The sequence below is a fragment of the Notechis scutatus genome, chromosome 4, assembly GCF_049901735.1.
Source record: "Notechis scutatus isolate UNSWTSFEM ecotype Mainland chromosome 4, rNotScu1.2, whole genome shotgun sequence".
Classification (NCBI taxonomy): domain Eukaryota; kingdom Metazoa; phylum Chordata; class Lepidosauria; order Squamata; family Elapidae; genus Notechis; species Notechis scutatus.
This window is the reverse complement of record NC_142012.1, coordinates 142,472,944-142,488,027: the sequence shown is the minus strand read 5'-3', so window position 1 is coordinate 142,488,027 and position 15,084 is coordinate 142,472,944. Positions and strand designations below refer to the sequence as shown.

General features: G+C 36.8%; 2 protein-coding genes across 7 annotated transcripts in view; one reads left to right on the top strand and one right to left on the bottom strand.

The window, feature by feature from the left end:
- Nucleotides 1-2,824: 2,824 nt before the first annotated feature.
- The window catches only part of ERICH6 (glutamate rich 6), a 28,565-nt gene continuing 16,305 nt past the window's right edge, over nucleotides 2,825-15,084 (top strand). For both annotated transcript variants that reach the window (XM_087965146.1, XM_087965145.1), the window contains exons 1-5: nucleotides 2,825-2,983; nucleotides 6,052-6,106; nucleotides 9,271-9,398; nucleotides 11,685-11,745; nucleotides 12,621-12,727. In XM_087965146.1, coding sequence (XP_087821272.1) covers nucleotides 2,926-2,983; nucleotides 6,052-6,106; nucleotides 9,271-9,398; nucleotides 11,685-11,745; nucleotides 12,621-12,727 — 409 coding nt within the window. In that variant the 5' untranslated portion in view covers nucleotides 2,825-2,925. The remainder of the gene's footprint in view (nucleotides 2,984-6,051; nucleotides 6,107-9,270; nucleotides 9,399-11,684; nucleotides 11,746-12,620; nucleotides 12,728-15,084) is intronic.
- The window catches only part of SELENOT (selenoprotein T), a 39,035-nt gene continuing 35,197 nt past the window's right edge, over nucleotides 11,247-15,084 (bottom strand). For all 5 annotated transcript variants that reach the window (XR_015749491.1, XR_015749493.1, XR_015749492.1 and 2 more), the window contains one exon: nucleotides 11,247-12,066. The gene's annotated coding sequence lies outside the window, so the exon portion shown is untranslated. The remainder of the gene's footprint in view (nucleotides 12,067-15,084) is intronic.

Below are 15,084 nucleotides of genomic sequence, written 5' to 3'. Positions count from 1 at the left end.
AAGGAAGAGATGTCTATGTTAGTTTGACTAACTGTCTATCAACCCTGGGAAGGTAGCTTGGGTTTCTTTGCCTCGGTGGCAAATTATTTTGCAATCATTCCATATAATGTCAGGGGTTACTGGTGTAGCACAGAGCATCTGCTTGAGAAAAACTGTACAGGACATAACTAAATAGAGCAAGAGAAGAGGATGACAAAAAAGAATACTTTTTGTGTACTCTTCTCCCTTATAGCCTGAATCAACATCCCATGTTGATTCATAATAATCAGTGGAACTACCCAGTGCAAAAATAACAAAAAAAAAGGGTATATGTGCTTTTGTCATATCTAGTTAAGAATTGATTTCACACACAACAGTGCTTCCACAGTGAATAATTGTGACTAAAAACATTACTCTAGTAGGAATTATTGTACAATAATTGTACAAATGGAAACATTTTTTGTAAATCCTGTTTTTAAAAAAGGCAGTGATTGCAGCACTCCTAATCTAGTAAAATGTCAATGTGATGTGACCTTATTTATACAGGTAGTCCTTGATTTACAACCACAACTGAGCCCCAATTTTTTGCTGTTAAGTGAGACATTAAGTGAATTTTGCTCCTTTTTATGAACTTTCTTGCCACAGTTGTTAAGTGAATCATTGCAGTTGCTAAATGAGTAACATGGTTTTTTTAAATGAATCTGGCTTTCCCATTGATATTGCTTGTCAGACGGTCCCACTGGAACACTGCAAACATCAGAAATGTGACTCGGTTCTCAAATGTTTGAATTTTGATCACATGACCGTGGAGATGTTGCAATGGTCGTAAATGTAAAAAAACGGTCATAAGTCACTTTGTGTAGTGCCATTGTAACTTTGAATGGTCACAAGATGAACTGTTTTAAGTCAAGGATTACCTGTATTACATTTTTACTGATGCAACTAATATTGTTTATTTTCCATGCAGTACTTTGTTTGCTATCATCACATAATGGTTCTCAATAATACAATGTCATTTGTGCATATAGAATACCGCCTTTGCTCATAGAAATGAACATTCTCATAACACACAATCCTGCTTCAAATCATCAGTCTGATCTCACCCTTTTTTTCAAACTTTGCAATCTTATGCATCTCAGGCAGTATCCAAAATAAACAATTTGATTGGGATTGGATCAAGATAATTCCACACATTTTATACACATTCTGTGTATAAAAACACCATATTTTGTCAATCTGCTAAATGCTTATGATGAAGGAAGTGAAAAAATATTTTTAATACCACAATATGTAAACATATTCAGACAACACGCTAATCTATAAATATTATTCACCTGCTTCTGGTTTGCATGTTGGGTAAATAGCCAAGTCACAATAGGAGTCACAATAGCCAAGCTAATAAAATATAATAAGCCAAAATATTTAAGCCCAAACCAACCAAGTTATGTCTTAACATGATTTAAGAATTAATAGATGTATGGATTCAGTCTTAAAATAAAAAATCAAAATCAGTAGGGAAAAGCCAGATTCATTCAATGACCACATGATTCACTTAAAAGTTAATTCACTTAACTGTGGCAAAAAGTCATAAAATTAGGCATAACTCATTTAACTACCTTGCTTAACAATAAAAATTCTGGTCCCAATTGTAGCCAAATGTTGAGGACTATCCATACACTTCCTTTTATTCTAAACTGCAGGATTAAAAGCTTACTAGGGCTGGTCCATTCTTGCAAAAAAGTAACCCACTAACATTAAATATGTGCACTTACTTCTACTAGACAACATGCACAATATTATATCCACTTAGGCCCATTACAGACAATTTTGCACCTGAGGGAAAGAGGACCTGTCTTCTGACATTCTCTGAAGCGCTACACAAACAAGTTCAAATAGTGAATTAATTTTGCTTCAATGCGGATCATGATCTTCAGCCCCCATGATGGCCTGGCCCATCCTGGCCCTGGATGGAAATCCGGGGAGGGGGGATGTAGACCCAAGATACTATGAAAGCCAAAGAAGAAATCTGACAGTTGGGAGCACCAAAGCCCCTGAAGAAAACTAGGGTGGAAAAGATGGGTTCTCGAAAATTCACAGCAGGCCATGTGGCCCATACAGCTTCTCTCTTTAGAAGAAAAGGAGCATGTAGGAAAGGCCCCTCAGCACTGAAGTTTCCTCACTCTCTTAATATCAGAAAACAAGCTGATTAGCCAACAAATCGGAAACCACTGCCCATGTATCCCTTGAAGCTGCAATGTTGCAACATCCACCATTTAATGCACTTGCTATTCAAGTTCTTTAAAGATAAAGAATTATTCAAATTCAGTTTCTGGTGTACTATATGGACAAGTCCCTGCAATCTTCCAATTCACTCTACAGCGTTAGCGTAGCCTTTAATTACTAATCACGACAGATCTGCTTGGCTCTTTTTCCGAGATGAGTTAAGGTCTGCTACATGCTGCCCCCTGCTGAAAACGTATTTTTAAAAAAACAGAGGCAACAGGACTGAACACTTGCTGCATGTGGCGTCGTAATTTACTAGCGTTGCTAATAAACGTGCAGATCAAACACGCCCCACAGAGAAAAGAACCAGCCTGAAAACTTTCTTATCGGTGAACAGGCAAACGGGGATAAAGGAGTTTAACCTCAAAGAGAGGTCAGGATACAAGACACCCACACCCCAAGCATCAAAAATAAGCCACCCGGAATGAACATCTAGGTACGGGTGGAGTTTCTGCCCAGCCGTGAGAAGGAGCGCTTGATCTCCTTCCCTTGAAGTCCCAGGGGAGTCGAGTCCTGCTGCGCCGTCTCCCGAGAGACTAGAATGCAAAACATTTCACGTCACAGTGCACATACAACAGCGGTTCTCCAAGCAGCGCTCGGCGTTTTAAAGGGCTCGTCTGAGATGCAGTGAGAGAGAGAGAGAGAGAGAGAGTTGGCGCGCGGATGATGGAAGGATTTTCTCGGACCTCGGAGAAAAATCGAGATGGAGGCAATAATCCAGGTGCTAGTCGAGCCTTAATGCTCTGTGCCATCGGTGTCCTAGAGAAACACGCGACGAGGTCAACTGAAAAAAGGGGGGGGAGTAGCGGGAAAAAGGCGTTTTCAGCGCGCCGCCCTTCAGGGACTTGGGCGCAGACCGCAAGAAGCGAGGAACACGCGTGAGTTTAGTGTCACGTGCGCAGAGAAGCCCAGCGGTCTCCCAAAGCTGATGTGTTGTTATGTTGGCTAACAAACGCACATCAGCAGACGAGAGTTTTCTTAGTGGGGGTTTAGCGTACACGGAATAACCGTCTTTCCTCTGAACGTTTTTTAAAGTGCAAACTTAGGTCGAGCTTTACGAATCTTCTTGTAAGTGATGAAAGGAAGTTACTCGTTTATATATTACACCCTTGTCCCTCTTTTATTTTATTTTATGGGAACTGAAAGTGGTGTTCTTGGGGCCTTCTGATTTTAATCCCACAGCAACAACTCTGGGGAGTAAGAATTTCAGATCCCTCAAAATTAGAAGGGTGAGTAGATGTGGAACAGCAATGTGTGTGATTGGTATCTATGAAAAAGGTTGGGGAAAGAACTGGACAGCATGACCAGAAGATATTCTCCAGTGCAGAAGACGTCTCTCATTTCAACATAAAAACATTATAAATAATCTGGGAACACTTATTTGTTGGTGTTTCATGTTGTCCGCAGCTGTTGAGCAGAAGAAACGTAAATCATCTTTAAGTGTTTCTCCCTCACTCCTTTTAGTCTCAAGGCTGTTCAAGAATAGCTTAGAGATATATAAAATCTGTAAGATTTCTTGCCCCACACCTAGAAAAGAATCAGGCAATTGCACTGATTTAAATTACGGTAAGTAACAGTGATAGAATAGGAATCAGCAAGCAACTCAGCCAATTTCATCCTAGTTTAGTTTCCTGCAAACATTTGGGCAGAAAGCACTTTGGCTCACTAGTGAAATCAAGGACCAAAGAAACTGGATCCAGTCACCCAATAAGCACTGTGGTTGAGTGGAGATTTGAATCTATGGCTTCCTGGTCCAAGCCCAGAACCACTGACTTGGTAATTTCCTTCCCTTTTTACATCTTCCCAAGGCAAACTTCCAAGATTATGCTTTTCTTCTACAGTGTTATCATGGGAATGGCTGAGAAATTTTTGCTGTCAAAACTATAGACACACTCATACATTTCATTCTTGCATTATCCTGACTCAAAGGAGATTAGGATGGGAGATGAGATAATTTCTGTCAGCGAGATATATACCTCATATGTGAAGCCTATCTCTTGTATTTATATCGTCTAATCCTGTGGGTTTAAACCAATTTGAATTTTACTTTATGTGATTCAAAACCTAATTTTTATGTTCAACATGCAGCATCCATAGATACATAATGCGGTTAATGGATCTCAGTGGTATCTTACTGTAAAAGTATAGTTTCTGTAGTTAAATGCAATCACTAAACAATTCAGATTTTTCCCAACATAGTTTATTCATGATGTATCAACTATGTGGCATGTGTGGAGTAAGAAGAAGTGACAGTATCTAATCTCTTATCAACCACTGTGGAGGGAAGGAAATATGTGTGTCAAAATCTTCAATATGTTGGGTATAATGTTACAATCCAAGGCCTGCACCACCATGTTGCAGATTTTGACCATCCCTTTCTTCCCTACCCCAAATGCTTCTGCTGCCATCCTTTACAAATAGATGTTGTTTATAAACTTAAATGTTGTCTAAGTTACATTTGATTTTTAAAGGAAGGAACATAAGATGAGCAGATGCTTATATTTTTTTTAAAAAGCAGCCCATATTTGTGCATATGCCACACATTCCTACTCCAATTTTGTTATTGTAAAAATGGTAGATTGAGTGATAATGCTTCATCCTTGGAAAATTCCCTCCAAATTCTTTATTTAAATAGCAGAACATTGGGAGACTTGCATAAATTAAAGGTAGGTAGGTAGGTAGGTAGGTAGGTAGGTAGGTAGATAGATAGATAGATAGATAGATAGATAGATAGATAGATAGAATTCTTTATTGGCCAAATGTGATTGGACACACAAGGAATTTGTCTTTGGTGCAAATGCTCTCAGTGCACATAAACAGAAAAGATACATTCATCAAGAATCATAAGGTACAACACTTAATGATAGTCATAGGGTACAAATAAGCAATCAAATCATACTAGGAAACAATTAATATAAATCATAAGGATACAAGCAACAATGTTACAGTCATATAGTCATAAGTCGGAGAAGATGGGTGATAGGAACGATGAGAAGATGAATAGTAATACAGGCTTAGTAAATAGTTTGACAGTGTTGAGGGAAGTATTTGTTTAGCAGAGTAATGGCGTTCGGGGGAAAACTGTTATTGTGTCTAGTTGTTCTGATGTGCAGTGCTCTATAGCGTCGTTTTGAGGGTAGGAGTTGAAACAATTTATGAAATACTGCTTTTTAACGTTAACATCTACAGAGTTTAAACTTTTTTTTCTCCTTGTCTTTATTATTTTTATAAATAACTGAAGGCAGTGAGCATACTTAATACTCCTTTTTCCTTTTATTTTCCCCATAACAACAACCCTGTGAGGTAAGGTGATCTAAGAGAGAGTGACTAATGGAATAATTCCTTTAATAACTTTATAGTTTGTGAAAGAAAATTGTTTGGCCCAAATCCATGTGATGTGTCATGATTTTTAAGTCCCATTTTAAGTCTCAGTCAAAGCAGTGACTGATCCCACAGAGATTTCCTTAGAAATAGATGAAGTTGAACTAAGACTGGGGATATCCAGAATCAAATCCTGAATCATGAAACTTGCTGGATGAGTTTGAGTCAATTTTTCAGCCTTATCTATCATTTAGAGTTATGAAAACATTGGGTGGGGGGAAAGAACCATTTACCTTTTGATCTTTTAAAGAGAGGTCAAATGTTTATTTTATCAAATAAATGTTCTTAACTTTCACCTATGGTTTTCTCTAGCTGGAATGAGGATTGTATTTAACATTACTTTAAAGTTGAAATTCAAAACCTGGTAAATTCATGCATATATTTATAATAAGTGTCTGTATTTACCAGATAGCAAAGATACTGGAAAAGAAAGTTCATCTTCTGAAGCTGATAATTCTGATAAGTAAGTGAATGGTAAAAATTGTTTTCTTTTTCTGTAGTTCATCAAAGTATTGCAAAGTATACTAAGAAAATGAATATCCTCTCAAAGCCATCCAATAAAAATTCATTGATAATAAATTTAGGCAGAAAGTAATTTCTCTGTGCTTTGCACCAATAACTTATGGTATTAGTTGCCGAAGATGTGGCAATTGGAAGATTTAAAGCAACAAGATGAATGGGGTAGTGTTATGGAAACTAATAGAAATATCTCACAGCTGCAAGTAGCCAGCTAGATGCAAACACAACTGTCCCACTTGAATTGCCTGTCCCACAGAATTATCTATATATATATATGTAGGTCTAGGTGTGTTCGGGTCTTTTCCTGTGTAAGATTAAGAGTATCTTTGTGACGTTTCGGCGAGGTCCCACTCGCCATCCTCAGGCTGGTGCTTTCAGCTTCGTGCCAGTGCCAGCTTCGTCTCTCTATAAATACTGGTGCAGGGGGGCTGGTGTGCTGGGTTGGTTGGCTGCGCTGCTGCCAAACGACCCAGGAGATTACAACGCAGGACCCAGGATACCACAATAAAAGAACTCGCAAGCCCATCACACAACCCATTACCCAAGCCATTAAAACACGGGAGGCTAATGGAAAAACAATCACTACAAAACAAACAACCCAGGAGATTACAGCACAAGATCCAGGATATCTCCACAACAAAACTCACAAGGCCATCACACAGCCCATTATACCAACATCAACTCCATCAACCAATCAAGAGGCAGCAGCGCAGCCAACCAGCCCAGCACACACACACACACCCAGTATATATAGAGAGACGGCAGCTCAGATCACACACTGCTTGCACTGGCACGAAGCCGAAAGCACCAGCCTGAGGATGGTGAGTGGGACCTCGGCGAAACATCGCCAAGATACTCTTGATCTTACATGGGAAAAGACCCGAACTCACCTAGACCTACATACCTGTACCCGTGAAAATCTATGAAAACAAATTTATATATATATATATATATATATATATATATATATATATATATATATATATATATATATATATATATATATATATATATATATATATGTTTTCTTAAGTTTTCATGGTACTTACATGTATGGTGTTCGGCTTGGTTCGGAGTATTTTCCCACGTCATTGTAGTTCTTTTAAAGTTGTAGCAACGTTTCAGCAGAATCTCATCTGCCATCATCAGGCTTCTGTATTGTGTCCGTCTGTGGGTCAGACTTTTACAGTGGTTTCAGATTTAAATTTGGGGCAGCCTATTGCTGTGCCAGAATGGTTTTTCTTCATCCTGATTGGTTGGGAGTCTTGGTCTGTGTTTATTGGTCTCGGAGTTTGCTGTGTTCTGCTTGATGGGTGTCTCTGATATCTTCTGTCTGTTTTTGGCTCTTTTTGTATCTTGATTGGCTGGCAGCATTGTGTTACTTTAATGGAGGTCTTTAGTGCAGCTTGGCTTCGGGTAAATGGACGGGACCTCGCCGAAACGTTGCCTAGATACTTTGAATCTTACGCGGAGAAAACCCGAATAACCAAAGATCCACATTATATATATATATATATATATATATATATATATATATATATATATATATATATATATATATATATATATATATATATATATATACATACATACATACATACATACATACATATGTGGATCTTTGGTTATTCGGGTTTCTCCAAGATTCAATATCTACACTGCGAGTCCCACGCCATCTTCAGGCTGGTGCTTTGCTTAGTGCCAGTGCAAGCAGTGCAAGCCAGTGCAAGCAAACTGCTTGCACTGGCACTAAGCCGAAGCACCAGCCTGAAGATGGCGAGTGGACTCGCCGAAACGTTGCCTAGATACTTTGAATCTTACGCGGGAGAAAACCCAAATAACCAAAGATCCACATACAAATACCCGCGAGAACCTCAGAAAACATATATATATACACACACACACACACACACACACACACACACACACACGAGGTGGGGGGAGAGAGAGAGAGGGAGGGAGGGAATGTTTGGCATAGGTTGGTCTTCCCCTTCCGGTCAATTGAGAAATTGGGAACTCTTTGTAACATCAGAACCTAGGCAGATTAAGATCAAATTAGTTTTGGTAGGAGTACAGGTAGTCCTCAACTTATGATCACAGCTATTTTGAGCCCAAACTTTCTGTTGTTAAATAAGCCGAATGTTAAGCGAATGTTGCCCCATTTTATGACCTTTCTTGCCACAGTTGTTCAGTGAATCACTGCTGTCATTAAGTCAGTAACACAGGTGTTAAGTGAATCTGGCTCCCCCATTGACTTTGCTCACCAGAAGATCACAAAAGGTGATCACATGGCCCGAGGACACTGCAATCGTCATAAATAAGAACCAGTTGCCAACCATCCAAATTTTGATCACATGACTATGGGATGCTGCACAGTCATTAAGTGTGAAAAATGACCATGTCATTTTTTTCAGGGCCGTTATAACTTCATACAGTTATTTAATGAATAATCCTATATTAGCATGCAGAAGCGATAATTTTTGTCTCGTGTAATATATTGCTATTTTTATTATTTATCCATGAAAACAATGGTTCTTGATCCCTAGACAGGTGGAACATTTTAAATTAATCTGAATAAAATTAAGGAATTACTTTTTGCTATTTTAACCTCATGGTTAGGAACAGGAACCTATGATTGCCAGTGGTTTCCATTTCTCTCCAGTTCTATTAGATGCAATAAAATCTTCTGAAGCCAATAGATCTATACCAGGATTTCTATGAAACTACATACAGTTTAGGCATGCCCCATAAGTAAGTATAGCAAAAGGGTGTGAACTAGTAAGCAAAAGAAATCACAAATGTAAGAAAAATGAATGGAACTAATAGATAAAACAATTTACCCAATACCATTCATTATACCTCTTCTACTCAGTCTGCCCTTGCAAATCATTCTTCTACCAGATCCATAGACCAATTCATAAATAGTAATTAAAATATTAGTTCCAGCTTCCCTCATTCTTGGCTGGAAGTTTTCAACTTTGTTTATATATTAGAGTCAATATGGTGGAAAATGCACAGTTGCTGATCTAATAATATCTTGGTTCCTGGAGTAATCAGTTGCTTATTTTGCCTTCAATAATTCATATATTATCATTCTGTTTCTTCTAGGTCTTCTAAAGAAATCAAAGCAGAAGAAATTAGTGGTAGTCCAGATATGAGATCAGATAGAGCTTCTTCAGAGAGAAAAATGGAGTTGTCTTCCCCAAGTACCTCAGAGAAATCAACATCAAGCACAGGTACTCTGTCTTAATTTCCTTATAGACGTTCTATAAGTTAAGAAGGCAGAGAGTAAGGAATTTCAAAGCCATCACACTGGTCATAAAGAAACTTCTTAAATGCAGTTGCATGAATTTTTCTACTCCAATCTAATGCTCTCCAGATGTTGTGGGATTATAGTTTCCAGAATTTTCAACCAGCATTACCAAAGTGCTCCAATCCCAATGCATTTGAACCTTCAGGAAGATCATCAGTTATAGGTTCCAAAATTAGGTAGTCATCACATTGCTGGCTATAGTGTTTATAGAAATTTTCCCTACATTATTATGTTAATCTGGCAGTATAAGACCTTCAGCAGTTGCACTTGTTCCTACATAATGCAAGAAATTTTAGACAATGTGGCAGAAATCCAAATAAAATATATCTGTATCACAGAATTACATTAATGTTGACCTTAGAAAGAGCTACAATAGTAATAGCACTAGCACTTAGACTTATATACTGCTTCATAGTGCTTCACAGCATTCTAAGTGGTTTACAGAGTCAGCATATTGTTCCCAACAATATTATTGTACAGAACTCAAAAGGATGAAAGGATGGATCAGCCTTGATCCAGTCAGGATCAAACTCTTGGCAGTGGGCAGAATTAGCCTGTGATACTGCATTTTAAACACCACCACCAATGTAATAACTTTCCTTATTGATGCTGGATTCTCATGTTAACTTGGCAGTATATAAAGAAAAAGTATAACTGGACTAATCTCTTAGCCAAATGAGTACCAAAATGAGGGCATTAAAATGAAATTTAGCAGAGTTACAGTATGTTAGAATACATTTCTCCGTTTTCTGTTTATATGGATGTAGACTAAATTCTATGTGCAGTCAAGTTCTTCGTTCAAAACAACGCTTGTAACAATTTTTGACAGAGCCTATTTGTCTTACAGGATGGAAGGGAAGTCAGTTATAATAAACAATGGAATCAAATCTGATTCCATTTGAAGTATCTGAAAAGGAAGAGGGAGGATAGATTTCATTAAAACAACAGGAGCACAGTTTGGTTCTAGATGCTATTACACTTGGCATAGTATTTTTTCAAAATCAATGGAATTAGTCATATTTAATCTCTTGGTCTCAATCTTGATCCAAATCAGCTACAATAATAGTAAACATGTTATAATGTTTTAAAGACTTAACATGAATTATACATACTATTTCAATATGACAAAACTATAACGTAAGTTGTTATCCTGAGTGTTGCAGATGAAGAGTTGCCTCATAAGCTGACAGCAGATGGTAGATTTTAATGGTAATTTTCTTGATTCATAGTTTACCATGAAAATATCTCAGTTTGAAATAAAGGAAAATACTTGTAGCTTGGGTTTTAGATTTTGGCAGTGGTTTTTTCGCCGAGCTTGTTTCCATTTAGTTTCTGAACATTTCATTACCAAACTAGGTAACCTCAGCAGCAGGATTTTCTCGTCCTAGTTGAGGGCTCACGACCTGCGGGCCAGATGCATCACATGCTGGCCACTCCCACGCCCGGCTTAGAGAAGGGGGAAAAAGTCACAATGCATCATGTGATGACATGAGTTTGACACCCCTGTCCTAGTTAAAGAGGAATACGATAAGAAAATCCTTCTGATGGTATAACCTAGTCTGGTAATGAAACATTCAGAAACTAAATTGAAACAAGCCTGAGAGCAAACCACTGCCAAAATATCTCGGTTTAATTCTATTACTGATTGATTTTACAGGATTTACACCTCATCCTAACCCTAAAAGGCACTGGATATCATACAGCATCAAACAAACAACAAATGAAATTCAGCAGCAAACTGATCAAACATTGGTTCTGTGATTTGGGGCCATGTTTGTTTGCTTGTTTTGCAGTGAGGATATTAAGGATGGAATATTACTAGCTGCCTCCAAGAACAGCTGTTACTATTCTTGTCCCATTCCCACTTAATTCCCATAGAAACAAGCTGAACTCCTTAGACCAAAGCATTGTCTGAAAATCTCAGACATAACCCTTCCAAGTTCATTGCCACATCTGCTGACCTCCTAAAAGTTTGGAGTCTGAGCCAGAGATCACCTGTTGACCATCTTCAGATATTTAGTCCACTTTTCTGCCAAGACAGAAAGGCCTGGGTGGTCACAAGATATTCAAGACATAGAGATGGGCTAGAAGCCATCAAAGCTGTCTCACATAAATGGCCTATAGGAAGATATTTATATTTAAACTCTTCATAGCCAGTACAGAACAAAATTTGGTTTCCATGTGAATGATGCAATTGTTTTATGAACAGGAACAACCAAGAGTTTTCCAAGGATATTGGGAGGAGTTCGGAGAGAAAGTGAAATCAGCAGGTAAGTATTTAAGATGAGTAGCTGTCCAAAAGGAAGTTAATCATGTCGCTATTAAGTAACAATATTCCACACTTTAATGATGTCGCTGTCTGTACATTCCTCTTTTCCAAATGATGATTGGAAAAAGTTGGAAATAACTTACGTTCCTTCTAAATTGTGCTTTAAACAATGAGTATAATTATAGAAGTCTCTTTTTCATCCAGGCAGCTGACATGTGCATTAGTTTATAATTCCAAAATTCGTAGGAATCCAAGGTATCTGTAAGGCTCCAGGTAGTTTGTGAAAGGCTGAACTACATTGTGTACTACACATGGGCACCTGCTGGGGGACAGGAGAATAAAATACAACATTAGCAGGTTGACCCTGTGCCTCAAATTCCACAACATATATACTTGATTCAGACTTCAGTAGATAATGGCGGCATTTCTCGAATGATATAATTGTGCATGTGGTATCATTGTGGTTTCTGTGAGTGTCATTATTTTCAGACTGAGGGAAGTACATTCTAGCTGATTTTTTTTTTATCTTTTAAACTTTGCTATGGCTACAATTTTGTGCTCTGAATTAACTTTTCACGATTGATGTATTTCTTTATCTTGACTGTTCCTTGATATATTTATCAACTTTTCTTGGAAGAGTTCAATAACAAATAAGATTAATTGTGATCAGAGAAATACCTCTCAGAATAAGAAAGTTTCTATTTTAGCCAGCTAATTATACTGGATTTTCACATAAAATGCTGCCTTATCTGTTGGTAAATTCCTTCCGTATATATTGTTTAAAAGCAGTGGGCAACAAATATCATTTTGGGACATGATACATTGGAGTTTATTTGAAGATAATTTGATTGCATGATATCTTGTGTCTGCTAAAAGGGAAATATTGGACACCATTGCTGATATGCCTCAAAGACCCTTAGAAATATCTGTCTCAATGCAGACAGATGCAAGTTGGATTCATGACCACATCTACGAGAGAAAGGGTAAGTAATGAGCTTATTGTAATGTTGGAAATATATATAATTGAAGATATTTTCATTGTCCTGAGGAAGGAAAAACTGCTACTTGTTTATCTGTTTAACTGGAAGCGCTTTGGGGTTCTTTTTCACAGCATTTTGCTGTGTAATGTGTTTTGTTACAGAGATTATACTATTTCAATCTGGAATCTTTGGCATACAAGAATATGCTTTACCAACCATTAATGGTTCTTCATGAAAATAAAATTAGTTGTGTATCCTAGACACAACTTAAATTAATTTGAGCCCAGGATCTCTTGTTAAGCACTAATGTTTAATTCTGAAATTTATCACACTATATATTTAAGTTTTGGAAATTTATGAAAGTCATAGTATTTTTTTTCCATTGTCTGAATATCCCTAGAAACTACCATTTGTTGCTTGGGGATATACCATGGCAAGCTTGTTGGAAAGTTCTTTTGCTCTAAAATTTGGGAGCTGGATTGTTATCCAAAGATAAAGGAATGGAAGATACGTTGCTAATGCTTAAATAACTTCACTGGTTGCCACCATTCTAGTTCTAATTGCTATTTATTTTCCTAGAAAGCCATATACAACTTTAGCGTCTAGAGTTCAGAAGGACAGCCTACTTCCACTCAAATTTGTCCAACTGCTAAGGGCCCTTTAATATAATTTTAATATAATTTGTAGAGCTCAGGTTAATAAAGGCCATTGAATAATCTGAATTGTGGCACCTTGCCTGTAGAATAATTTTCTCTGAGAGGATCTTCTGGCGTTGAATCTGGTTGCTGTGGCTGGTCTTACCCAAAACTGTGTGCTGGTATTGTTTTGGCATCCTAATTGCACTTTTGTATTTTTTTAAAAATTTTTTTGCTTCAAATGTGAATTGTTAAATTGTTAAACTTTATGGCTGAAACACAGAACATTATTTTAGATACAGAAGTATGCCAGCCAGACAAACAGGTGTAAAAACAGCTTTTATCCATGGGCTGAGGCTCCTAAATACAACTACAATCACTCCATGCATGCATGGAAACATATGACTAGTTTCTCCCTAATTACTTGTATAAGGACCATTTTCTATATTATTTATATTGTATTGTTTTTTTGTTATGGATAGCACCAGCAGGAGCAAAATCAATTTTGTTGTATATATGTACAATGACAATAAAGTTATTATTATTACTATTATTATTACTATTATTATTATTATTATTATTACTATTATTATTATTATTATTATTATTATTATTATTATTATTATTATTATTATTATTATTATTATTATTATTATTATCATGTTGTTATTGTTATTATTATTATTATTGTTATTATTATTATTATTATTATTATTATTATTATTATTATTATTATTATTATTATTATTATTATTATTATTATTATTATTATCTTTTGGATAAGAATGCATTAACAGAATTTAAAACAAGTGCCCATGCTCATGACAATCGTGCTTTCACTGTATAAATTATAGTTTAGATCATTATTTTTCATACTTGGCAACTTTGTGTGCATTTCAACTCCCAGATTTCCCAGCCGGCATGGGAGTTGAAGTTCAGATAACATGGGGTTACCAAATTTAAAAATAATGGTCTAGAATCCTCTTGGTTAATTTGGTACCAAATTCTGCTGCACTGCTTGCTACCAGGTGTCATCCAGTTCTAACAGTGGTAATATTTGGAAAGAGTATTTAAATATATATAGTTTTCATTTCATACTTTTATTTTATTTTTTAATGTTTTCTTTCTGGCTTCATCTTCTGTTTGAATTCTGTAGTCCTCTAAAAGCTAAAGTGGAAAGCTGGAGTAGCATTTTCTGAATTAGGAATATCAGAGTTTAAGTTTTGAGGATATTTTTCCTACTCTCTATATATTTTAAAAGAAAATACACAGAAACCAAAAGTGTGCTGTTCCTTGTCAGGCTGAAAGATGACATCGGTAAGGTGGTGACAAAAACGTAGGTGGATGTGGTTTAATTTAATGTGAATGATGAAGTAAAATGAGTTAGCATGTATATGTATGTATTGTGTGTGTGTATGTGTATATACATGCTACCTCTTATTTACAGCTCATTGTCATCTTTGGAAGGGGTCTTATGGATAACCCATAGTTACACGTAGTTTTGGGGGCTGTGATCTCTAGTTTAAAACCCTTGTTGGCAGTGAATGCTGGGTCTGCAAATTGTAATCTCATATTGCTGTGCAATTTTAATTTTTTTTGTTTGGAAAACTCTGCATGGAAGCAAAGGAGCCTACATTGCAGTAGTGGGATTCAATTTTTTTTACTACTGGTTCTGTGGGCATGGCTTGGTGGGCATGGCAGGGGAAAGACTCCGTAAAAACTCCA